The sequence below is a fragment of the Pongo abelii genome, chromosome 5, assembly GCF_028885655.2.
Source record: "Pongo abelii isolate AG06213 chromosome 5, NHGRI_mPonAbe1-v2.0_pri, whole genome shotgun sequence".
NCBI lineage: Eukaryota > Metazoa > Chordata > Mammalia > Primates > Hominidae > Pongo > Pongo abelii.
Genome location: NC_071990.2, coordinates 24375895 through 24403221, shown reverse-complemented (window position 1 = coordinate 24403221; position 27327 = coordinate 24375895). Strand labels below are relative to the sequence as shown.

The 27327-nt window shown below is 38.0% G+C and overlaps 2 protein-coding genes across 3 annotated transcripts in view; one reads left to right on the top strand and one right to left on the bottom strand.

Annotated features, from left to right (window-relative positions):
• Positions 1-27327, top strand: part of DCDC2 (doublecortin domain containing 2) — a 192060-nt gene that overhangs the window by 32206 nt on the left and 132527 nt on the right. For both annotated transcript variants that reach the window (XM_054557285.2, XM_003780521.5), the window contains 2 exons: positions 26859-26935; positions 27057-27188. In XM_054557285.2, the coding sequence (XP_054413260.1) occupies positions 26859-26935; positions 27057-27188 (209 nt within the window). The remainder of the gene's footprint in view (positions 1-26858; positions 26936-27056; positions 27189-27327) is intronic.
• Positions 14369-14682, bottom strand: LOC112133787 (small ribosomal subunit protein eS27-like). Its single transcript, XM_024248487.3, has one exon. The coding sequence runs from the start codon at positions 14680-14682 to the stop codon at positions 14431-14433; it is 252 nt and encodes an 83-aa protein (XP_024104255.3). The 3' UTR covers positions 14369-14430.

Genomic DNA, 27327 nt, shown 5'->3' with positions numbered 1-27327 from the left:
AGTTGAACTTATAAGCCTTGCATATTCAGATGTCCGAAGCACAGCCAGTTTGATATTCCTTATAGTGTACTTTACAGAAATCGAAACTCCTTATTACCCAGAGATCTAATAATCGTAAATGTAAATCTACACAAGGGAATCCACTTTAAAATCCTCAGTTGTCAACAACTCAGTGCCAGTAGGCAGGGGATTTAGAATTACTCTGTGACCTGAGCAATAGGGCTTACCAAGTTTCTGTATATACAGAGGAGATGTATGCCCTTGAAGAAAGTCTTTCTTTGGTTCTTGAGCAAATAACATTTATTAGATATCTTCTGACACAGAAACTGTTCTTGTTAATTGTCAGAGAATTTCTACTTCACTTAGAAAGTGTCTGTATTTTCATCCATGCGAATGGAACAGCATGAATCTCATTTCTTTGTGCTTGCCATCTCTGCCATCTGTCAAAGAGTAACACATGTTGGGCATCAAAGAGTGCATCAAGCTAAATATATATTAAGCAGAGACTAGCAAATGCAAGGAGAAAGACAAGCACATTTGAGAGGCTTTTAGAATTTTTTTTTATTTAAAGAGTATTCATTTTGTTTACTAGTAACACTCCATAAATTCATTACAAGTTTATAATGTTGCCGAGCGTGGTGGCTCACACTTGTAATCCCAGCACTTTGGGAGGCTGAGGCGAGTGGATCACCTGAGGTGAGGAGTTTGAGACCAGCCTGGCCGACATGGTGAAACCCTGTCTCTACTGAAAATACAAAAATTAGCCGGGTGTGGTGGTGGGCAGCTATAATCCCAGCTACTCGGGAGGCTGAGGCAGGAGAATTGCTTGAACTCGGGAGGCAGAGGTTGCAGTGAGCCAAGATCGGGCCATTGTACTCTAGCCTGGGCAACAAGAGCAAAACTCCGTATCAGTCAATAAATAAATAAATAAATGTGTTTATAATGTTGATTGACTAAAAGTGGACTGTTGCCATGGAAACTAATTATATATATGAAATGCAGACACATTACATGCTGACAGTTGCTAAAGACCCTGAAGCTATTAGCAGAAATTAGTTTTAAGTAAGCAGGATTAACAAAGCATCAACAGCAATTAAAATAAAATGCTTATGTAAAGATCTCAGGGTTTATAGTCAAAAGTCCCAAGCTGGGTTGCCCGTGGCCTCAGTTTCCTTAACTGTGAATTGGTGATGAAAGCAACACTTGGCCTAACCTAGGTTTCCCTGTAATTCAGTTCACCTCATCAAATACATACTATCCAGTTAATTGTAAGTTTTGATAGTCCAGGTACCCTGACTGACTTGTTCATGGATACAGAGGGATCCACAGATGTTTGTCGCCTCCAATATGCCAGGTGCTGAGCTGTGCTGAAGGAATGAGATTATGATAGAACACAATCCTTGGGCTCAAAGTGAGCCCATCTATCTGGGGAGTAGTCAGCAAATACTGCAAGTAGAATACAGTATGGTATGGGTTAAATGAGGATGTAAATGAAAATTTTTATACATTCTTTTTTTTTTTTGAGACAGGGTCTCGCTCTGCCACCCAGGCTGGAGTGCAGTAGCATGATCAAGGCTCACTTCAGCCTCGATCTCCTGGGCTCAAGGAATCCTTCTGCTTCAGCCACCCGACTAGCTGGGACTACAGGCATATACCACCACACCTGGCCAATTTTTTGCATTTTTAGTAGAGACGGGTTTTTGTCATGTTGCCCAGGCTGGTCTTGAACTCTCGGACTTAAGCGATCCACATGCCTCGGCCTCCCAAAGTGCTGGGATTATAGGCATGAGCCTCCATGCCCGGTCATCATACATGCTTTCTATTGATACAAATGATGGTGTTTTTTTCTTCTGCTAGATAAATGTTGGCTTCCTTTCTATATCTGCTCTCTTTATAGTTAATATATATGTCACCCAGCTCTTAACATGCTTTGTGTGATTTTTAATTTTATGGATCATCTATAGTAAATTTTAAATTTTTGACTAATTTTCTACTACCCAGGGAGCTCGGGGGTGGGGGGGTCCTTCTATTGGTTGGTGTATTCTAAAAATGGAGACTCTTTTTAACATTTAACATTAGCTTGAGTCAAAAAGAGAGGTGGTAAGTATCCTGATGAAATGAAAAGGTCTGACTTCCTCCCTCCCTCCCTCCCTCCCTTCCTTCCTTCCTTCCTTCCTCCCTCCCTTTCTTTCCTTCCTCTCTTTCTTTCCTTCTTCTTTTTATTTTTCTCCCTTTCTTTCTCTCTTTTTTCCTCTCTTCTTCTCTTTTCTTTCTTCCTCTCTTTCTTTCTTTGGTTTTGGAACGTTACATGAAACTTGATCAATAATTTTAATTCTGTATTCCTACATATGTTGATAATAAAGAAAAATTATAGTAGTTTGTGGTCTGGGATTCAACATGGGTGTGGGGAAGAAAGAACTGAAATAATAGCAAGTAAATATTATGGTAGTAAGAAAAGAGAGGTTGTGACACTGAAAAATGGTTTCCCAACCTTTTAATTTTATTTAAAAACCAGAGACATGGTAAAATAAATGTGACTCATTTCTCATTCACATGTATAATATGTATTTTTTTAAAACAGGCCTTGATATTGTACTAAGGAATAAACTGCTCTATAGGCTGAGATGTGAATGTGATGAAGAAGAGAGAGTGAGAAGAATGTTCTGGTTTTTCTCTGGTATGTTATATTAAAACATAACAAAAATCCACTGCACCTGCTATATGTACCTTGAACTTGCAGAAAATTTTGTGGAATATGTTTGCTGAAAAATTCTGGACTAAGAGAACATAATGATGCTAATGTGACAAAAATTTTTGATTCTTCTTTGGGGAATAACCTCACAGAAATGGGGCTATCAGGTCTCTCTTGTGACATCTTCAAGCATGTGAGGGACGTTTAGTTGCTTAGAGAAGACAATAACCCCCACTTGTCTTTGCCAGTAGGAGCCAAGATCTAGGTTATTCTTTAAGGAAGACTGTTGATTGAGGCTTCAAGCCTCTCACATTTTCTCTAGATGGTGCAATAACTTACATTCCATGCTGATTTTCCTTTCACCCGGAGGACCTCATGATTTGCTTATTTACTGTAACATAAAAACGGTTCACAGAATAAAGATGGCAAATGTAAGTGAGTGCTTTTATTTGAGAACCAAGGAGAAGTGTGAGGAAGTAGATCTCATGCTCTGTTACTCCTAGATGGGACGTTTGAGTTTTGACTACAGGGCTCTGGAGATTCTGGTTTTGGATTATTCCAAGAGGAGAGGGCCTCTTCAGGGAAGCTCTGATTCCAAGGCATTCTCTGTGGTAGGCAGGCTGAGAGTAAGATGAATATGGCCTTACTCTTCATTGCATTTAATGTGAAATCCTTTCTTCTACTTGTGTGGTCTTTGATGTAGTTGAACTATTTGAGATGCCAAAGTGTCATAGCTCTCTCTCTCTTTTCTCTTTCTCTCTTTCTTTCTTTCTTTCTTTCTTTCTTTCTTTCTTTCCTTCCTTCCTTCCTTCTTTCTTTCTTTCTTTCTTTTTCCTTTTAGACAAGATCTTGCTCTGTCATCCATGCTGGAGTACAGTGGCACAATCATAGCTTACTGTGGCCTTGAACACCTGGGTTCAAGTTTTCCTCCCACCTCACCCTCCCGAGTAGCTGGAACTATAGGCACGAGCCACCATGCCTGCTTAAATTTTTAACTTTTTGTAGAAATAGGGTCTACTATATTACTCGGGCTGTTTTTGAACTGCTATCCTCAAGCCAGCCTTCAGCTTTGGCCTCCCAAAGTGTTGGGATTACAGGTGTGAGCCACTGTGCCTGGCCCCAAAGTGTCATAGCTCTTTGATGAGCTACCCTCACCCAAACAATCCAGGTAGACGAGGCAAAATATGAAAAAGATGGGACAAATAGGGAACAGACTTAGATTTTCTTGCTAACAAATATTAACAAGTGAGACCCACACAGTATCATAAACAACTTTTGCTTTTCCTTCTGCAAATCTTGATGGACCAAATACAGATTTTATTTCTTTATGTGTTTTTCTTAAAACAGTTTCACTCTCATTCATTTTCCTTTCTTAGGTGAATGTGTTTCATTCTAGTAGGATAGAGATTAGCTTACAGTGGGCTGATTAGGTAAGGGGGTGGTCACTGGGGCCATTGACAGTTTTAAACTGTTACTTTTTGAGAGCTTCTTACACTTTTTGAGGAAAAAACTCACTGAACCTTGAGCATTCTTCTGTATCTACATCAGGTGCTTTGACCTCCTGGATGGTGCAGTTTTGATGTGGGGGAAGTGAGGTTCTTTTGACCTAGCTCTACCCTTAGGGAATGCAAATATTTTTCCAATTAAGCTTGGTTCACTGGTTAACTACAAGCTATTGTTTCTCACTGTTCTGAGCTAATAAGCTTGGTATGTGAAAAAAGACCCCCCTCTGAATATTAGTGACAAAACCCATGACTGATTTCAGGGGCTAACTGTACTTTCTCCTCTGTTTTAGTGGTATGACAAATAATTACTTTAGTGTTAAATATAGTTTGAGTACTTTTTGTTGTTGTTCTTTTCAACTTGCTTCACAAAGTAATAGAGGATCAAATTTCTTTGAAACTAAAACAAAACCCAATGTAATCAACTGACAGAAGTTTATGCTTAAGTGCTTAAATATAGTCTAGTTACAGATGGAGACTGTTGCTGGTTGCCTCAGGTGGTAGTTTTTTATCACACTGTAATTACATAGTTGTGCTTGATTATTGGGAGAAGACAGGGAGAGAGATGAAGACAGGGAGAGGTCTCTTATGTATTAGATCTTTTATTTACATTAAGGTGTATTAAGCATTATATTCATTTAACTTTCCATTTTGAAATGATTTTAGAAAAAAGTTGCCAAACTTACAGAGAATTCTTTGTATACCTTACTTCACCCAGTTCCTTTGTTAATGTCTTGCATAGCCATAGCATAGTTATCAACACTAGAACATTTAAATTGATACAATTACCTAATCTACAGATCTTTCTAGAATTTTGTCAGTTTTCCCACTGATATTTTTTTCCTGGTCCGGGATCCAATCTAAAATCCCATGTTTTGTTTGATGTTCCTATCTCCTTAGTTTCTGCCAAAACTAGGTTGTTTTGGTAGAAAACTAACAAACTACCAACTACCTTGTGACTGTTTCTCAGTCTTTCATGACCTTGACAATTTTGAAAGTCAGTTATTTTTATTTTTAAATTGAGGCGGAGTCTTGCTCTGGAGGCTGGAGTGCAGTGGCATAATCTTGGCTCACTACAGCCTCAGTGTCCTGGGCTCCAGTGATCCTCCTGCCTCGGCCTCCCAAAGTGGTAGGATTATAGGTGTGAGCTACCATATCTGGCAAGTCAGTTATTTTGTAGACAGTCTTTTAATTTAGGACATATCTGGTGTTTTCTTGTGATCAGGTTGAAATGATTCATTTTTGGAGATGTCAACAAAAAGAGTCAAACTCTGCAAAATATTTTAAGAGGTTAATTCTGATCCAAATATGAGTGACCATGGCCTGTGGCACAGCCCTCAGGAGATCTTGAGAACTTGTGCCCAAGGTGGTTGGGGTACAGCTTGGTTTTATATATTTTAGGAAGGCATGAGACGTCAATCAAATACATTTAAAGAAATACATTTGTTTGGTTCAGAAAGGCGGGACAACTCAAAGTGGGGGGCTTCCAGGCTATAGGTAAATTTAAACATTTTCTGGTTGACAACTGGTTGAGTTTGTCCAAAGACCTGGGATCGATAGAAAGGAATGTTCAGGTTAAAGACAAAGGATTGTGGGGACCAAGTTTTATTGCGCAGAGGAAGCTCTCAGATAGCAGACTTCAGAGAGAGCAGGTTGTAAATTATTTCTTACTGGACTTAAAAGGGAACCTGGCTCTTAGTTGATTATCTCCTGGATCTGGAAAAAAAAAAAAGGAAGGAAGACAAAGGGGAAGGGAGATTCCTATAGAATGTGGATTTTTCCCACAAGAGACTTTGCAGGGCAATTTCAAGGTATGGCAAGGAAATATATTTTAGGGTAAAACATTTTTATTTTCTTCCTTGTTATGCCAGAATCAGATTGGAAAGTAAGTCATGATATGCAGGGTCAAATAAAACCCATCTGATGAGAATTTATGATGTGTAGGGTATGACTCCCCAGACCCCTTAGATAGGAATTTGGGCAAGATAAAAAAATCAGAGCTTAATCTTCAGGGAGCAAGAATACCAGGAAATGATGTTCCCTGTTCAGTGCATTGTATTAGAAGACACTGTTGAGGAAACATGATTGAAAAAAAAGTCTTTTCCCAATCCAGAAATTCTCTCCACAAAAGGTAGTAGAGAAAGAAAAGTGTTATTATTACACAAGCGTTAAATCAGAATATGACACCCATCACAGGCAATCCATGAAACGATTGCAAAGACAAAAAGAAATCTCACCCTTTTAGATAGCCAAGTAGAGGCTACCCATTACTTACATGTTTTCAAGATAAACAAAACTAGTCTTCAAGTAAGAGGACTTGACAGCATCATTTGTCACAAGTAATTAATTCATCCTAATTTTACCCGGTATTTGGGGTGACCATTTGTATTAGCTAATTTGTTTTTATCCAAAGGAAAAACAAATGTCTCATGTCTTTATGACAAGAAGTTTGGTTCCTACCCAGCAAAGTTAGGATCCTATCCTCCCACAGAGACTGAGAAACAGCAGTGATATCTCTTTGGCTTTTTGCATTTCAAAGAGATGACTGCTAGGTCCTTGAGTGGGACATTTCTGGGTCATAAAGTTGACAAAATTCCTAAGTAGTGTTTAAAATAATTATACAGATTTCACAAAGAGGACAAAGTACTTAGACTCTAGTATTCTAAAGCAAATGCTCTGATAAAAAGGAGGGGAGGGAGATCTCTTATTTTTAGAATTAAACCTCTTATTTTTAATTTGTATTTGTCCTTGCAGTACATGATGCTGACATGTCATATTACTGGTGAGATTGACTTTGATCAGTTGGTTACGGTGATGTCTGCCAGGTTTCCCCACTGTAAAGTTACTATTATTATTTCCTTTGTAATTAATTAACATCTTGTGGAGAAGATAGTTTGAGACTATGCAAATATACTGTTCCTTAATATTCATAGTTTCACCCACAAATTTTAGCATCCATTGATGGTTCTTTTCTGTAGTAACTGTTACTATGGTGTTTACCAAAAGGTGATTTTCTATTTTCATTATTCCTTCTACATATTAATTGGAATTCTTCTATATGGAAGAATTGTCTTCATTTATTTTTTAATGTATTTATTCAATCATTTATTTGCATCAGTATGGATTCTTAGATATTTATTTTAGGTGTTAAAATCTAATAACATCATTCATTTTGTTGCTTTGATTTGGCCACTGAGGACTCTTTCAAGTTGGCTTTTGCGTCTTTCCAGTATGGTCCTGCTTTTAATTTTTTTTTTTTTCATTTAATTACTTTCCAGTGCCACAAGATGTTCCAGGCTTGTCTTATATTTCTCCTTCTCTGGCCTTGGAATAAATTGTTTCTCCAAGGATCTCTAGTCCCTTTTATTGGAGAATGGTATTTAGAAACCAGCATCTGAGCATTAGGGGTGCTCCTTGCTATTGAGGTTTCAATGCTTTTAGGCCCTCTCAGTAGACAGAACTAGAAAATAAATGTGTGTATATAACTATACACACATACAAGTCTAGTTATTTCTGTATCTATTATGCATGTCTATATGCAAATAGGTATTTTAAACACTGAGTTTGTGACCGAGTGTGGTGGCTCATGCCTGTAATCCCAGCACTTTGGGATGCCAAGGTGGGCAGATCACTTGAAGTCAGGATTTTGAGGCTAGCCTGGCCAACATGGTGAAACCCTGTCTCTACTGAAAATACAAAAATTAGCCAGTTATGGTGGCAGGTGCCTGTAATCCCAGCTACTTCGGAAGCTGAGGCAGGAGAATTGCTTGAACCTGGGAGGCAGAGGTTGCAGTGGGCCAAGATTGCACCACTGCATTCCAGCCTGGGCCACAGTGAGACTCTGTCTCAAACCCCACCCCCACAAAACAAACAAACAAAAACCAAAAAATTGTGTTTGTACTGATACCTCCAGTTCTACTCCAGCACCACGGGGTTTATTCTAGTCTGCCTCAGTTCCTTATTTGTAACTTCTTTCTGTAATAGTAGGAAATCCTACTCTCATTATCCACATTACATTTATGTATTGGTTTACTTTTAATGTAGGTTCAAATAGTTTTAGAATTGCTAACCTATTCTCTTATGAGAAGCATTTGATTGACTAAAGTACAGTATGTGTGTACAGCTCTTTTTGTCCTTAGACTTCAGTATACAGTAAGAACACTATTTTCCCAAGCTCTTTGGGTTTATTTCTTCCTTCCCTGTCCGTTTATTGATTTGTAACACAGTTAGGTTCATTTGTTACTGTATCTTTCTATTTTGTGTTCCTCCTATATTTTGGTTGGTTTTAATTATTTGCCATGGTCCTAAAAGTCATAAGCTATACAAAATATATACTGAGAGAAGGGTTGCTCCTCTCCCTCCATCTCTGCTACTCAGTTCCTACCCACACACTACCCTTTACTTCTACTTATTTCCTGTCCATTCTCTGTAGGAAATCATTCTCCTTAGATTCCGGTTTATCCTTCCTGTTCTTATCCTATCCTTTTGCACAAATGAGCAGATACATGTATACATTTTCAAAATACCCTTCTTACCTATAGGAAGGGTACCATACTGTAGATAGTCTTTGGTACTTTACTGTATTTCACTTAACAAAATGTCCTCGGAAAATCTCTCCTGGACATTGGTCTAGGCAAAGAATTCATGACTAAGACCTCAAAAGCACAAGCAAGAAAAACAAAAATATTCTGAATCAAGGACCAGAGAAAAAGACAAACAAAACAAAACAAAAGTAGACAAATGGGACTTAATTAAATTGAAAAGCTTCTACACAGCAAAAGAAATAATCAACAGAGTAAACAGACACCCTGCAGAATGGGAGAAAATATTTGCAAACTATGCATCCCGCAGGGGACTGATATCCAAATTTACAAGGACTCAAACAACTCAAAAAAGAAAAAAAAAACCCACAAATAATTTCATTAAAAAGTGGAAAAATTCATGAATAGTCATCATTTTTCAAAAGAAGACATACAAATGGCCAAAAAGCATATGAAAAACTGCTCAACATTACTAATCATCAGAGAAATGCAAATTAAAAATACAATGAGATATCATCTTATACCAGTCAGAATGGCTATTATTAAAAAGTCAAAAAACAACAAATGTTGGCAAGGATGCAGAGAAAAAGAAATACTTATACACTGTTGGTGGGAATGTAAATTAGTACAACTGCTATGGAAAATAATGGAGATTTCTCAAAGAACTGAAAATAGAACTACGATTCAGTATGGCAATCCCACTACTGCGTATCTACCCAGAGGAAAAGAAATCAGTACATCAAAAAAGATACCTGCACCCATATGTTTATCTCAGCACTATTCACAATAGCGGAGATATGGACTCAACCTAAGTGTCCATCAACAGATAACTGGATACAGAAAATGTGATATAATACACACACACACACATACACACACACACACACACACATATATAATGGAATATTATTCAGCTGTTAAAAAGAATGAAATCATGTGTTTTGCAGCAACATGGATGGAACTGGAGGCCATTATCTTAAGCGTAACTACTTAGACACAGGAAGACATAGGAAGTGCATATTCCCACTTATAAGTGGGAGCTAAATAATGTGTACAAATGGACATAGAATGTGGAATGATAGACATTAGAGACTCAGAAGGATGCTGGAGCAGAAGGAGATGAGTGATGAGAAATTACTTAGTGGATACAATGTACATTATTCCAGTGATGGATACACTAAAAGTCCAAACTTCACCACTATGCAATATATCCATGTAACAAAAATGCACTTGTACCACTTAAATTTATACAAAAAACAACTAAAAAAACTAACAACAACAACAAAAAACCCAGTATGTCTTGGTAACCTCTCCATATTGGTACGTAAAGATCTTTCTCATTCCTTACTGCAACTTCAGAGCCCTCCATCGTATGGATGTGCTATATTTAAGCACTCTCCTATGTATGGGCATTTATTTAGGTTGTTTCTAATATTTTGGAATTATAAATAATACTACAATGAATAAAACTGTGAATATGTATTTTTGTCTCATTTGTTGGAGGTATATATTTAGAGTAGATTTATAGAAGTGGCATTGCTGGGCCAAAAGATGGGGGAATATGTAGTTTTGTTAGACATTGCTAAATTCCCCTCTGGAAGCTTTGTGCCAGTTCATGTTCCTATCATCAATATATGGGAGTGTCTGTTTCTACTGTCTTAAAAAACAAATACGTTGCCTTACTTTTTCATTTTTTGCCATCTAGTAGGTGAGAAATGGTATCTTGGTGTTGTTCTAATTTGCATTTCTCTAGTTGTAAGTTCAAACATTTTTTATATGTGTAAAGATCAATTTTTAAATTTTTTTTTAAAACATGAATTGCCTGTTCTTGTCCTTTCATTTTTTCTATCGGAATATAAAGAGTTTTTTTATTTGTATAAAGAGTTCTTTTTACATTAAGGATATTAATGCTTTATCTCTGATATACGTTGTGAATATTTTCTCCTAGTTTGTCAGTTGTCTTATGACTTTGCTTATGGTGCTTTCTTTGTCATGGAAAAATGATTTTTTGTTTTTGTGTTAGTCAGATTTATCCAGCTTATTGCCTCTGGATTTGGAGTCATAATTAGAAAGCCTTTGCCTATACCAAGGCTAAAGAGGAATTCACCCATGTTTTCTTTTAGTACTTGTATGATTTCATTTTGTACTTTTATATTACTATTCTGTTTGGAGTTCCTTCTTGTCTATAGTATAAGATATGGATCAAATTTTATCTTTTTCCAGAGATGCCTAGGCTACCCTGCTGTCCCAAAGCCATTTATTGAAAGTTTATCTTTGCTCCAGTGATTTGAAATGCCAGCTTCATCATATACCAAATTTCCATATGTACTTCCTCTGGTCTATTTCTGGGCTTTCTAGTCTATTCCTCTGGTCTATTTGTCTATGCACAAGTACCACCGTGCTAAAATTAATTTTTAAAATTATGGTTTAAAAATTATCAAAATTGTAGTTTAGAATAAATATAGTTTTTAAAAAATGAAAAATATATTGTCTCTAAGTCTAACATTCAAACAATTGGATTTCATATTTTAAAATTATCTTCCAGTTTTTCTCCATACATACATCTGTAATACAGATGTATGCATGTATGTGTGCATATATGTAGTGTTTTTGCCATGGAAAAATAGCTTTTTATTTTTACGAAGTCAAACTTGTGTCTCTCTCTCTCTCTCTCTCTCTCTCTATATATATATATATATATACACACATATGTATATACAGAGTTGTAATCATGGAATATTTTATACAAAGCTTTTTTCATTATTTTTCTCTTATATTGTTTTCCTTATATTTTTCATACTTGCATCGTCTTTGTCATCATTTTTGATAGCAATATATACTGTTTTATTGAGCTGATGTCATAAGTTACTTAATACAATTGTATTTAGAAAATTTCCATTGTTTGAGTCATCATCTTTAGGTATATAGCTTTTTTCCACATCTTAATTATTTTATCAGGATAAATCAGGCAGACATTTACTGTCAAAGAATATAACACATTTTATGCGTCTGAATACCTAATTCTACAGAGTTTTGAAAAAATATATTAATTTAAGATGTTATCAGTAAGGTAGTTTTGCCTCAAATTTCTTAGCATTGGACAAATGATTTTTGAATAACCTGTAGAATATGTAAAACTTCAGGTTTTCTTAAAGCACTCTGAATTTGGCAGTATTTAGGTATTTGTTTCTTACTCGTTTATCTTAATATTTCCATTAGTGGCAGTCCATACGGCTGATCATTCTCTCTTAGCTTCTGAAATGTTGCGCTCTCTTGGTTTACCCCTTACCATTGCACTCGCCTACCTCTCTGTCCGCTTTTCTCCTGAGTCCTGTGGAATTTTTTTCTCCTCCATTACCCAACCCCAAAGCTTGGTCCTGAACCATTTTCTTTGCTTTTTTACTCTCTTCCTTGCTGAGCACTTTCATTTTCATGGCTTTAAATATGATCAGTATGCTGATTACTCCCACATTTGTGTCTCTAGCCCTGATTTCATGGAGCCCCAGCCTGCCTGCATGAATGGCACCTCTATTTGGAGGTCTCATAGGCATCTCAGATGTAATGTCCAAGACTGAACTCTGGATCCACAGCCAGTGCAAATGTTCTTTGTCGCAGTAGACAGCATCGCTGTCCAACTGACTGCTCCAGGTCTCCTTCACTTACTAGCCACAAACTTCTTTCAGCAAGTTCCAGCTTCTACTGCAAACATGTATCTAGGCTTCACTCACTTTTTTTTTTTTCCCTCAGTCATCCCCTAGGAAAAGCTACCACCACCTCTGACTTGGATAACTCACCAGCCTCCTTTTTGGTCTCCTTGCTTCCAGTCTTGCTTTCTGCAGTCTCTTCTCCATGTGGCAGCTGGGGTGATGTTCATAAAAATCTGCAGTGGAGTCTAATTACGCCTAGGCTGAAACTCAGCCTTCTTTCTTTGGTGTAGGAGGCCCTGCACTGTGCCCGCGAGCCTGTCCTTCTCTCCTCCTCCCTACTGCACTCCAGCTACTCCAGCCTCCTTTTTGCTCCCAAGGCATATGCAGTTTTCTCTCTTCAGAGGTTTTGGACATCTCTGTCTTACCTCATGACTAGGTAATTTTCTTCAGAGCACTTTTCATAATTTGTGATTATGTATTTTTTGGTTTGATTTCTTATTTTTTGTGTATCACTAACCCTCTCTGTTATTTTGTGGGCTTCATGAAGGCAGGGGTCTTGACTATTTTATTTACCAACAAATACTCAACACTTAGTCCAGTGCCTGTCACACAGTAGATGACTGATGTCATTGAATGAATGAGCCCTCTCTGTGGATAGTAAATAAACTAGGAGGTACATAGAGGATTTACTGTAGACAGCTTCTGATTTCAGAATGTGGGGTGCCTCTTAGGGCCTGTCTCTTCCTTTGGAAGGGGAGTATCATGTATGGAAGGCTTTCTTCTCTGCATTAGGTTCTTCAGATGTCCTCAACCACTGCAGTAAAGGCTGGTGGCTGGTGTGGACGACTTGATTCTAGGAGGTTCCTTAAGGCACAAGTGCTTCGCTAAGGAGCTACAGAAACATGGGTTATCTGGGACTATTTATGGGGCTGGTTATTTGGAAAAAAAAAAAAAAAAAAGCAAAGATTGATATCATTTTCCACCCTGGAACCTTGCCCTTAAAGTGTGTTTCTGGAAATCAAAGTGTATTCCACTAGTATATCTATCAGAGAGGTATAGCTATTATATAGCAATGGGAAAAACGGACGTGAACTGCTGAGGCGGGATTAATTTGAGTGGGAAACATGCTCAGATTCTTAAATTTAGCTTTTAGTCCTATTCCAAGAAAAACTTATTTCTTTTGAAAGGTCTCAAGCACTTAGCACAAATATATCAGTTTTGGTTAAGGACAGGACACATTTCTCTACCTTGAAACCACCTAGAACAATGCGAGTTAGCAGCATCATTGGTCTGTTGCTGAACAGTTGTGACCATGTTAGGAAGGGTTTCTGATCTTCCAGACTTTTTTCCAACACTGACACTTGTTCAAATTTAATTACTATCACATTTGCCTTGTGAAATGTAGCATCTAGTAAGCAATTGAAACTGAAGTTTATAGATGATTATATTAAAAACCTAGCTGATCTAGTAAATGTTCATTTTTTAAAACAGTCATGAGAAGATTCCTATATTGGATTCCATTGATGTTCATAATGATGATTTGTTCCATTCTAGAGGTTCCTATTGCCTTAGCAATTGTTTGACATTTGGGGTTAGTAAGGCCATATTTTTAGTTTTAATTTTAGTGTTTTTTTGTTTTTGTTTTTGTTTTTTTTAAGACAAGGTCTTGCTCTGTTGCCCAGACTGGAATGTGTAGAGAGTAGCATGATCACAGCTCATTTCAGCCTTGAACATCTAGGCTCAGGTAATCCTCCCACCTCAGCCTCCTGAGTAGCTGGGATGATAGCAATAAGCCACTGCACCTAGCTAATTTTAAACCTTTTTATAGAAACAAGGTCTCACTATGTTGCCCAGACTGGTCTCGAACTCTGAGCTTCAAGTGATTCTCTTGCCTTGGCCTCCCAAGGTGCTGGGATTACAGGCATAAGCCACCATGCCTGGCTCATATTTTTATTTATTTTATTTTATTTATTTATTTTATTTATTTAGTTTTTATCCAAAATCTGTTTATTGAGATGGTTTCCCACTCATCCTGATTCAGAGTGCTTTTAGTGCTGCTTCCTCCTGAAGGAACATCCTTCTGTAAGCCTTGCTTTTCCTCCTGTAGGCTGGCAGAGGACAGTGGAGCCGCCAACACACAAAACTACCATTTGTGCATGGCTAAAGACGGTGATGATTTTATAGCATCCTGGGCATTTCACATCCATGAGGTAGGAATTGGGGCTCTGCACCAGGTGTTTCTTCTTGTGTTTCATCTTCTCTTCTGCAGAGGGATGAAGGAGATCCTTTGCGAGAGGCATGTTCTCATGTGGGTAGGTCGTCACTGCCGGAAAGGCGCCTGGCTCATATTTTTAATAGTTTAATTTTAAAAGCTCTATTTTTGTTCGAAATAACTTGTATTTTAATAACATGTTAGTATTTTGGAGAATGTGAAAACTTGGAGAGATTGCTGAAATGCAATGCCCTCATCCTGTAGCTGAGTATGCAAGTCACCCAGATTGGTAAAGTGACTGCCTCTGGAAACTCAGTGAGGAGCTGCGCTTCTAGGGCTAGGAGCTGACTCCCAGTCCAGTGCTCCTGAATAAGCCGCACCACCTTATTCTTCCCTTTACCCCTTTACTGTCTGTCATCCCTGTAAGCTCAGTGAGAGTGGGACCCTCTCTGTCCTCCTCTGCTGAATCCTCTGAAGAGATCACAAAGCCAGCACATTGTGGGTGAAAAACGAATATTTGCTAAAAATGTTAGCTTCCCTTTTCTTGCCACCTGTTGGTGGGTTCACAGCTTTCTTAGTATTTCTGAACGACTGAACGTAGATCATGTACAGTTGGCACATTTTCCAGTGGGAATCCTGGGGGCTAAATTATTTCCTTGCAGGTGGAAGCTGCACCCGCCCACACGGGCTGCCCGCTGCATACTCAGCATTGCTCACTTTTATCTTGCATTGTTATGTAGACACTGTCAGCTGCTCTGCATTCCTAGTGGAAAATTTACATTCCACTGCCTAGATATGTGTGATAACCAAATCCCATTTGGGAAAATAAAACAAAAACAAAAAACGGCAATGGTGAAATCTAAGTATGGTGTAGTAAGTTTAGAAAGAATACAAAAGAAAAGACAAACAATCCCCAAATACTTTTATTTATTTTTTTTCTCCAGTGCTTGGTTAGTGGCAGTTCCTGTAACTTCTGAGAATTCTCTTGAGTTAACTGGTTATTTTTTAACTTTATGGAGGCCATATTATTCTCTTAAGCATAGCATTAGGGAAACCCATGAGCATTTACTTGTGAATACCTTAATAAATATTCAAGTAACATTTATTTTCTTATAAGTTAAGTGCCCATTGCAAATAATTATTTTTAGAATAAGTTAGTACACTTGAGGCTTAACATTATATATTCAGAATGCTTAGGATCATCTGTGGAAATATTTCTGTGATGATATATTCCACAGAAAACAATGAAGAGAAAAATCAAACCAGAATTTCAATAGCTTAAAAATTTGTGGTACGAAAACTGATTAGAAGCATCAAAATTTGCTGAGAAGACTTAGGAATATAAACATTTATTTAATATTATACTTACATTGAAGAGTTTTCCAAAGAAGGTATTACTTATGATGGATATCTTATCTTCTGGGTCATTTTTAGGTTAAAAAAGAAATATTTTACTTTGCTTTGTTTTGAATAGCGTATCATCTGTTTGTTTGTTAATTTGGTTTGAATTGTTTTCCTGTCTTAGTGAATGGAGGTATTCATTTAGATCACAGTACAAAAGGCAAAATATGCAAACCGATGCTATGGTATCCATTATTGGGAGGAAAATAGCCATCTGAATAAGGAATGATAATCCACACTTGACAGATGAGCCCTAACCTTTCCTTTGGGAATCAGCCTATGTACTAGGTACAGCAACATGGGGACCAATAGGACCCAGGTAGAGATGAGTGGTTTAATCAGCTCATAGAAACTAATTGGACCCTTCTGGGAATGTTCCAGACAGCTTGTTCGTTATAATTAAAGACATCTTCTCTAACTAGGTTCTCACTGGTTAGTACAATTGGAATTAAAAAAAATATATTATTATATAACAATGCCAGTAAAGAGATTCTTTCCAAAATTTCTGTGGCTGGCCTGATTTTGCCACCATCCCTGGATTCTGGAATTTCTAGAAGTTACTGGGATTAACAGATTTTAATTTTCATTCCACTGAGGTGTTACACGCGTCCATGTGAAGAGACCACCAAACAGGCTTTGTGTGAGCAATAAAGCTTTTTAATCACCTGGGTGCAGGTGGACTGAGTCCAAAAAAGGAGTCAGCAAAGGGAGATGGGGTGGGGCAGTTTTATAGGATTTGGGTAGGTAGTGGAAAATTGCAGTTAAGGTGGGTTGTTCTCTTGCAGGCAGGGGTGGGGGTCACAAGGTGCTTGGTGGGGAGCTCCTGAGACTCATTGTCCAGGAGAAGGAATGTCACAAGGTCAATTGATCAGTTAGGGTGGGGCAGGAACAAATCACAATGGTGGAACGTCATCAGTTAAGGCAGGAACTGGCTATTTTCACTTCTTTTGTGGTTCTTCAGTTGCTTCAGGCCATCTGAATGCATATGTGCAGGTCACAGGTGATATGATGGCTTAGCTTGGGCTCAGAGGCCTGACATGAGGTTGTACATAAATTGTACTGTTAGCCTTATGTGAAGAATATTTGATAGTAGTCAAGGGGAGACAGACTTGGGTGAACTTGAGAACATGTGTGCTGCAAGGCACAGTAGGAAGAACCCTGGTTTGGAAGTCAGAAGTGGATTCATGTGACTGCTTCTTTGCTTACTGCATGACCTTGAGAGATGGGGAGGCTCATCTTTTCCCATCTATACAATTAGAGTAATGGTAACCTCATAAGGTTATTTTGAGGAACAAATGTGAATATAAATGAAAACCTTTTATAAATTCTGATGTGTTTTACAACTGTAAATTTATTAGAAAATAACTACCTTAGAATGATATTGTGAAAAGTCATAGTAACATACGGAAAGTATTTGATGCAGTTTTGGGCATAATATATGCTCAAAAATTGGTGTCCTAATTGTTGTTTAATTAAAGTATTTACTGAGCAAATTCTGTATTCAAAGCATCAAGAATAGGTTTTTTGGTGATAGATAAGGCTGTTTACTAAGAAAACAAATAAATATGCAGTCTACATAAATATTGATGCCATTGGGGAATATGTTAAATTTAAAGGTATTGTATAAAAAGTGTTGCATGAAAAATTCAGACAAAATGATTTGCATTTTGGAAGAGAGAAATTATCCAGCTAAGTGAATGGTAAGTGTGGTAATAGGAGAAATAAGGTTACAGTGTGGTAGGATGGGGTCAGCTCAAATATGATCCAAATAATCAAGTCCAGTCCAAGACACGAGGACATCATCTGAAGCCAGTGGCAGCTTTTATAGGTGTTTGCAGAGAGACATCACATGTTTGGGTCTGTGCTTCAGGAAGATGAATTCACACAGAGTTGGATGAGAGAGGAAAGATGCTAGAGGCAGGAATCCTGGTTAGACCATGCTAGGTGCAGCTCCTAGAGGATTTGTGAGGACCTGGCCTTGGGCTGTGGGGGCAAGTAAGAAGGGGACAGATAAAATAATTTTGAGTGTGGAGAGCTCTGGGATTTCATCAGTGGTAATGATGTGTCCTGCGGTAACATTTTCTTGGAACTGCTTTGTAAAAAAATGCAGGTGATTTATGAAAATTGAATAATGCAAAACAAGTTTCTTATATTTTAGTGACTCTGCTGAATTGATGACTGTTTAGGTATAGACAGACTTTTACAAATCTTAGTTTTAATGAAAAACATTAGACATATCCAGCTGAGTATACAGATTTGGTGTCAGGAGAAAAACCTGGACTAGAGGTAGGGATTTGGTTGTCATTGGCAAAATGATGTTGGTCATAAACAACATAGCAGGTGATAAATTTGACCAAGAGAGTGTTTGGGTTCAAAGCCAAGAAGGCAGAGATGGAATTCTGGGGGGGAAATACCAACATTTAATGTAAGCCAAGGAGGAGGAGTTGTTGGTATAGGAAACTGAGAATGGTCACAGAAGGGTGGGGTTCAGAGACAACATATTGCTGAACTGTGATGGAGTATCCAGTTATGCATTCCCTGTTAGTATTTTCCTTTGATACCATAGAAGATTATATACCCAAAATACCTGAGAGCTGTACTATTTCAGATTAACAATACTTACTTAATTTTCTGGAGTTTAATTTTTTGGAGCTCAATTTTCTTACATCCAAAAGAGCACAATACTAGAAAAAGATATTTTGGCATGTCAGATATTATATGGAATATAATGTTTTCTAAGATATAGCCAAGTATAAAAAGCATATTTATTTAAAAAAACACTTTAATGTAAATCCACTATGAAAATTAATCGAGAAAATGGATATTATGTTTCTTTTGTAATTTTGCATTGACCAAAAACATCTGAATTTACTTGATTAATATTTATCTGGTATATCTTTTTCCATAGTTTTAACCTACCCATACCTTGTTTTGGTCTTTTTTTAATTATTATTTTTTTTAATAGGGTCTCACTATGTTGCCCAAGCTGGTCCTGAACTCCTGGGCTCAAGCAGTCCTCCCATTTCAGCCTGCCAAAGTGCTGGGATTATGGGCATGGGCCACCATACCTGGCCTACTCGTGTCTTTATATTTAAAATGTGTCTCTTATAAACAGTATATAGTGAGATCTTGTTCCTTTTTCTAGTCTGCCTGTCTCTGTCCTTTAGTTGGAATTTTTAGTTCATGTGAATTTACTGAATTACTGGCATGATTAGAATCGAGTTTATCATGTTATTTGTTTGTTTGTTCCATCTAATATTTGTTTTTGTTCTTTCTTGTCTTTTTTATGAATAGATTCATCAAACATTTAAACAATTATTTCATTTTATCTCTCTTATTGGCTTTTTAGCTATGCCTCTTTGGGATTTTGTTTTCAGTAGGTACTCTAGGGCTCACAATATACATCCTTAACTTATTTTAGTCTGCCTTCAAATAATATTATGCTAGTTCTGTACAACAGTATAATTCCATTTATCTTTAATGATACCTTTGTGTTCCTATTAAATATTTTACTTTTATATATGTTACCAATCTCATGAATCGTCATTATTATTTTTGTTTTAAACTAGTCTTTAGGACTAATTTTTTTTTTTTTTTTGAGATGGAGTCTTGCACTGTCGCCCGGGCTGGAGTGCAATGGCACGATCTCGTCTCACTGCAACCTCCGCCGCCTGAGTTCAAGTGATTCTCCTGCCTCAGCCTCCCAAGTAGCTGGGATTACAGGTGCCTGCCACCACACCTGGCTAATTTTTTGTATTTTTAGTAGAGATGGGGTTTCACCATGTTGGCCAGGCTGGTCTTGAACTCCTGACCTTGTGATCCACCCACCTTGGCCTCCCCAAGTGCTGGGATTACAGGTGGGGATTAATTTTTTCAGTTTTAAAAATTACTCACATATTTCCATTCAACGTCCTTTTATACTTCTGTGCAGATCTAGGTTTGTATCTTGTATTATTTTCCTTGTTTGAAGAACTTCCTTTGCGATTTTTTGGTAGCGTGGGTCTGGCAACGGCCAGTTCACTAGGCTTTTATCTGTCTAAAAAAGGTCTTTGTTTGAGCTTCCTTTTTGGAAGATATTTTCTCAGGGCACGCTCTGTTGTGTCTAATCTGCTAAAGCGCATGGAATGAATTCTTCATTACAGATATTCTGTTTTTAGTTCTAGAATTTTCATTTGTTTCTTTAGAGTTTCAATTTCTGGGCTAAAATTCCTCTTATTTTATCATTTTTCCACCTTTTCTACTGAATTTTTTAACATATTTATAACATTTATGTTAAAATCCTTATTTGCTAATTTCAATATCATGGTCATCTCTGGGTTTGACTTTATTTCTCTTGATAGTGGGTTGTCATGTTTTCTACTTTATTTACATGTTTTGTAGTTTTGTTGTGTACTAGCCATTTTGTATGAAATTTTGTATAAAACTTATAGAAATTTAAAGTAGGTGATAATTATCCCCAGGAAAAAGCATGTCCCCTTCTTCTATTGGGCTGCTAGGGAAAGGAGCTGATCTTATAGTATAATCTATAGTTGAGCTGGGAACAGGCTAGGCTGCAGTTTTAGTTAGATTTAGTTTAGTAGTGGTTTCAAACACTTTGAGGGTGAAATCAGGGCTTGCTTTCTGTGCAACAGGACTTGGGAGTTAATATTGGTGAGATTTAGAAATCTGTCTCTACAATTAGTCCAGCTATTAGCTATTTACACCACTGGAGATTCTGTCTGTTACACAGCTTTCCACACTATGGGATTGCTTTCTCTGCTCTTTTGCCCTGCTCTTGGCTTTTGTTACACTTCTGTGCACTTGAAGAAGGCCCCATGGGGAAGAATTAGTGGGTGGTATGGACTTGCTCTACATCTGGGTTTCCTTGGTTATGCTGACTAACACAATCTGACTGTCTATGGAGGTTTATTCCTCTGCCTCTTGCGCCCCTGGGGATGAAAGCAGCTGAAGATTTCTTCTCCCTTAGAAAGTGTTCATCACTCTCCGGAATTTAGTTCGTCTAGACTTTTTTGCATCCTAACAAAGTGACATTGGCACTTTCCAATATCAGTTATGACACATCCCCTCAAAAATAGGGCCCTTTCAGTCTAGTAGATCTCATCAGACATCTTAGCTAGTCTTTCTCCCATTTAAAAAATAGTGATACTGGAAAAAAAAAAGAATGATTCTTTAAAAAATCTTTTTCAGAACGATCTATAATTTGGACGTATCTGGTGTATTGACTCCTTGATAAATTGTTTTCTAGTCTGGTGTCTTTTACTAGCCTTTGGCCCTTCTCATTTATCAAAAAGTGGTGAAAACTGATTCATTATTTTGTAAAGGATTTTGTTCTCTTTGATGCTGTGTGCTGTTTGTTAAGTAGTAACAGTTTCCTCTAAAATTACCATTTTGAGAACCTACTTTTCCTTAAATCCATACGATAAAGAAAATAGAGTTGCAGCTTCTTTGTGTAGGTTGGCTTGTATTTTGCAAATAAGAAATTTCACTACGTATTTTTCTTTAAATGCCTAAGTCTATCTCATGGACAGTCACAAAAATCTGACATGTATTTTTTAAAGTTATTGAAAATTGAGCTTTTAAATTCTATAATCAGTTCTTTCAAGAGGTTTGTGGTCATTACATTTTTGTGATAGTATCGTTTAACAGCATCCTTTCCTCACCTCCTTAGACAGAGTTTGTTTTTGTTTTTTGGACCAGGTTTTCAAGACGTGGTGAGTGCTGAGATTTGAGGCAGGTGGATTCTCAGAAGCATTCAGTTTACAGCCCCAGGGAGTGATATTGCCACTTTATTAATTAGTTCATGGAGCATCCCTTTGGGCTAATTTAGCAGGATTATTCCTACTTTTATAGGTCTAGAAATTGAGGTGTGAAGTGTTGAATTCGTTCATGTAAAAAGCTTTAGGCAATCAGTGTCAAAATTCAGAATTCCAGATCTTTAGTCGGTTACTCAGTTTATCAACCTTGATCTTGTTATTCCAAATATATATTTTTAAAGGAACAATTTTGATTTTATTGATTTTATTTTTCATAGCAAACAGATTAATCCAGCTTTTAACTTGAATGTTGACCCAGCTGTGATATTGACCTACTGTTATGGAATTTGTGAACTCGACTTAAATTACTTACGTAAACTTACTGGATTAACATGAAGCATTTTATTTTTGTATGGTCATCTGTGACATAAACACAATATAATCTAAATAAGATGTCAGAGACAGAGTGATATATTGGAAACAGCATGTGATTTGTATCCAAATTCTGCACTAGACTCCTAGCTCATCCCATTCCAGCAGGGTAAGAAGGGTTAAGTTACTTTTGCCACCTTTGACTTTGGAAATATTTCCAAGAAATATTTTGTCTATCTGTCTACCAATCTATCTATCTATCCATCCATCCATCCATCCATCCATCCATCCATCCATCCATCCATCCAATCCCCACTCAGGGGTTAGAAATGGGGTTTTGTCAGTCTCTTCAGCCTGCTCCAGAATGACTTCTCTCTCTAATTCACTCGGCTAACCTACTTCTCAATATCCAAATAAATTTAGTTTTTCAAGACAATGTTGAGCCCAGTGCAGAATCAAGACAAGAAGTCAGTCATCAGTGTGTCCTGCTTTTGCTTGGTGTTGATTCCTTCACCAAAAGACAAAGTCAAAGTACAATTTTGCAGTGATAACTTATCATTTGATTGGTTTCATAGTCACAGATTACACGCCAGTCAGCCTGCTCACCAGTGAACTCCATCCCTGGGTACACGGGGGTCTGAGTGAGAATACCTCATACTCCATCTCTAGGTGTCCATCTCCTCGTAATTAGGAGTGTTGATACTTAATATTACCCTCATATTTCAAGTAGCATTTCTTTTCTTTCCTTTCTCTTTTTTTGAGACAGAGTTTTGCTCTTGTTGCCCAGGCTGAAGTGTAGTGGCGCAATCTTGGCTCACTGCAGCCACTGCCTTCTGGGTTCAAGCGATTCTCATTCCTCAGCTTCCAAGTAGCTGGAATTACAGGTGCACACCACCATGCCCAGCTAATTTTTGTGTTTTTAGTAGAGATGGGGTTTCACCATGTTGGCCATGGCTGGTCTCGAACTCCTGACCTCAGGTGAACCACCCGCCTTGGCCTCCCAAAGTGCTGGGATTATAGGTGTAAGCCACCGCGCCTGGCCTGAAGTAGCGTTCATTTTTAAAGTGCAAGGGGAAGTGTATGGGCTAATAAGAAAATTGATTTAAAAATTCTAATTTATCATTATGTTCCCCATCATCTAAAGCCATCATGTCCCTAGAGTACCACCAATTGACCAACCCTTTATCCTCGATTAGGGCTCTGGAGAAGTTCCTCTTATACCCAGTTGATTTGGTTTAATTTTTTTTGTGTGTGGTTTATTACTTAAAATGCCTGCTAAAAATGCATTTTATATAAAAACTGGTGTTGTTTTTAAAAAGTATGAATCTTTTTTTATAATTATCTTACTTTTTGTTTCTTTTACAATTCAGGTATACTACTTTGAGTAGTTTTTCAGATTTGTTGTGTATCTGAAAACAATAATTTAGTTATTTTAATTATAGTAACTCAAGGAAATATAACTTCAAGATTAGTTTTCAATTCAACTTGTTAATCATGAACATTTGGGGAACATTTTTGCCACGCTGAATGAGGAAAACAATTATTATTTAAAACAGATGGTTTGATTGAATTCAAGTAATAATTTACATACTCAGAATCATATTACATAATTATTTCAACAATCATGTATTTTTATGAATTTCAATATATTGTTTATAGCTATGTGTGCTCTAAAGCAAAATAGCATGTTTTAGACAACACAAGATTTTTAAAGTTATTTATTTATATAACGTATTAACTTTTGCCTTTAATTCAATAACCCAACAAGATTTTAAACCATCAAAAATGAGTATGGTTAGAGAGTCACTCATTGAAGAGAGAACAGCAGAGCATCCTCTGTATGTGCTTAGTGCATTGCTAGGTAAGGCACTAAGGAGGAATTCTTAAGCCCAGGAGTTTGAGGTTACGGTGAGCTCTGATCGCACCACTGTACTCTAGCCTGGGTGACAGAGCAACACCCTGTCTCTAAAAGGGAAAAAAAATGATATAACCCTCACTTGTAAGTTCCCATTTGAAACAATCTCCATGATAAATTATTAAATTAAAAAAGCAAGATGCTGAAGAATCGGTAAAGCAGGCCATCACCATGTTTAAAAGTTGTATGTATATGCTATGTACATAAGATAATATGCATGTGTATGTACAGACTATCTTTGAAGGAATATTTCTAACTGGTTGCAGCTTGGTGATTAGGGCATAGGAGTGGGAAGGACACTTCTTTTTTACTGTACACCCCCTTTAACCACTTGAATTTTGTTCAGGTGCATGCATTACCTGCTAAACATTTTATTTTATTTTTTCTTTTGAGACAGTCTCACTTTGTTGCCCAGGCTGGAGTGCAACGGTGCCATCTCAGATCACTGCAACCTCTGCCTCCCGGTTTCAAGCAATTCTCGTGCTTCAGCCTCCCGAGTAGCTGGGACTACAGGCACACACCACCACACTCAGCTAATTTTTGTATTTTCAGTAGAGGCAGGGTTTCACCATGCTGGTCAGGCTGGTCTCCAACTCCTGACCTTAGGAGATCCGCCTGCCTCAGCCTCCCAAAGTGTTGGGATTACAGGCGTGAGCCAACACGCCCAGCCCTGTTAAACATTTTTTAAAAAGTCAGCATCACTTAGTGTGATGCTAGGTGTTAGTGTAGGGCTAAGAACCTGTGTGCTTAAAATAAAAAAAAGTTACTATGATTAAATTTTAAAAATTGTTATCTAGAGTATGACATTTTAACAAACATTTATTGTGCAACTCATGGGCATTGCCAAGCACTGTTTTAGGCACTGGAGAGTCACAGAAAAAATATTCATTCTTGTTTCTCCCAGAGATGGCATAATTCTACCAAGAATGGAGTCCCATAAATGACCTAGGGCTACTATTTGATTTTTAAGATAACTAGCAAAGTGCATAGAAAATAGTAGGGGTTCATAGACATAGGTTCACTAAAACTCTACCACTTATTATGTGTGATTTTAGGCCAATTAATTAATCAAGCTCCAGTTTCTTTAGTAAATTGGGACTATAGTAATACTACTTCAGGACAGTGTGTTGTTGATTGAAAGATATAATGCATATAAATTACTTAGTACAGTGCGTGCCATGAAATATAGCACAACTGTTACCTATTTTTATAAATTAGTGTTGTTTGTAAGTTTTCCTTTCAAATCATGGGGTAAAATCACCTAAAACTCAAAGTGCAAGAATCAATACTATAGTTGCTGTAGCAGGTTGAGACAGAAAGCACAAGAAGAATGAGCACGGAATGATTGGTGATAACTGAGCTGGGCCTTGAAGAACAGATGGAATTCCAGCAGGTGGAGAAATGAGGAGGGCGTTTTAGCCAGAGGGGCAAAGGCAAGGCGTGGATGCAGGGGATGTTTTGGGAATGGAGGGGAGCAGGCTGGTTCGACTACAGTGTGTGACGAGGAGTCTGTGTGGAAGTGTTGGTAGGAGATGAGGGCACCAAGTAAGCGGCGCTTCGTCCTGGAAGTTCTTGCAGGCCATGCTTGAAAGTCGGGATTTATCTTCCAGTGTTAAAGGTGGACACCAGACGGCAGAAGCCTGAAGAGAGGATAGGGAGGAAGTCGGAATAGGAATAATGAGGAGAGAGATGGCAGCTGTACTTGAGAGGGGCCGTAAGGTCAAGGGGGACATTAAAGACACCAGGTGGAGATGGAGGTCTTAAATGAATGAACAAGCAGAGACAGATGGGGACAAAATCAAGATGTGGGGTTAGCTTCGTAAAGGCATACAGTTCCTTCTGAGACAGGCAGAAAAGGAGAAAAATGGTGAGGATATAGATGAGGTGAGTTGTGGAGGGAAGGAAGGTTGAGGGGCTTTGTGTCTACTGGCTTCTATTTCTTGACATTTGGAATGAAATGCCCTGCTGAGAGTGTGTGTGCCTGGAGTGGGATTTTAGGGGTTAGCTGAGGGGTGAGGTGAGATGAGAGGTGAGGATTTGGACTATCCACTGTGGGAAATGGAAAAAAGAACTGTGGGAGGAGTGGAGGGCTGGCTGAGCAAGCTATACTGAGGTCCAGGTGATGGCTTGATGCTGAAAGCTGGTCTCAGGTGAGGGCTGCTCGTGGGGCCCCGTGGTTCTCTCTAATAGCAGCTGGGACCCTGGAAGCAAAAAGAGAGGCAAAGGTGATCAGATCTACCCAGTTGCAAGGGTTGTGGGAATCGAGGATGCTGGCGTGAGTGTACCTGATTCAATGGGGGATAGGGGAGAAAGTGAAACCTCAGAAAAATTGCTTGTGTCAGTCTTAAGAGAAAAGGGTGGGGTCAGGCACTGGGTGGGGACCAAGGATCAGAAAGCAGGTGCATGGGAATGGGAAAGGAAAGATGATGGAACAGAGTATGTTGGGCTGCAGGCACAGCACTTCAGAGCTCAAGATTTTATAGGATTATTTTGTTGTTTTTCAGAATGCATTGTTTAAAAATTGTCTTAATATTTTCGTAATAGTCCATGATTTCTGGGTTTCTTTTTTTTTTTTTTTCACAGATCATGAGCAGTGTGCCTCGGGCTTAAGGGAAATTTTTCTTTCTTGAGAGCTTTGTTAAGGGCTTATAATACTGCTAAAGGGTGAGCTCAGAGTTTACAGAAATGCTGAGAAAAGCAAGGTTTTAACAAAGGCACAGCAAAGTCTCAGGCAGTTCCCTAGAAACTGTAGATTTTCCTCATAGGAAAAAAAAAGCTAATATAAGCTTAGTGATTTATATATTTTTTCCTTTGCTTTTAAAGGTAAAACCAGTAATCCATAGCAGGATCAATGTGTCAGCTCGCTTTAGAAAACCACTTCAGGAGCCGTGCACTATCTTGTAAGTTGAAACCCTTTATACTTCAAGTTAAAATTGGCTTGGTGGTTTCCTTTTGGTTTGGAAGTTGTGTTGTAGTTTTCAAGGCATAACTGTTTCAGAAGGTTGGCCTCCTGTTTTCCAGCTTGATTGCAAATGGAGACCTCATAAACCCAGCTTCTCGCCTCCTTATCCCCAGAAAAGCCTTGAATCAGTGGGATCATGTACTACAAATGGTCACGGAAAAAATCACTCTGAGGAGCGGGGCTGTTCACAGGTATGTCAAAACAATCTTGTAAGCGGAGGAATTTTTGAATTGTTGAAGATATTGTCAGGAGGCTCCGGAGTCACTGGTCTGTAGATTTGAATTTTGCCTCCCCAGTTAGGCCCCGTATGCCTCAGTTTCTTCATCTATA

What these genes read in the sequence shown, in the direction of transcription:
- LOC112133787 (XM_024248487.3), bottom strand. Translation starts at nt 14,682, where the DNA reads ATGCCTCTCGCAAAGGATCTCCTTCATCCCTCTGCAGAAGAGAAGATG.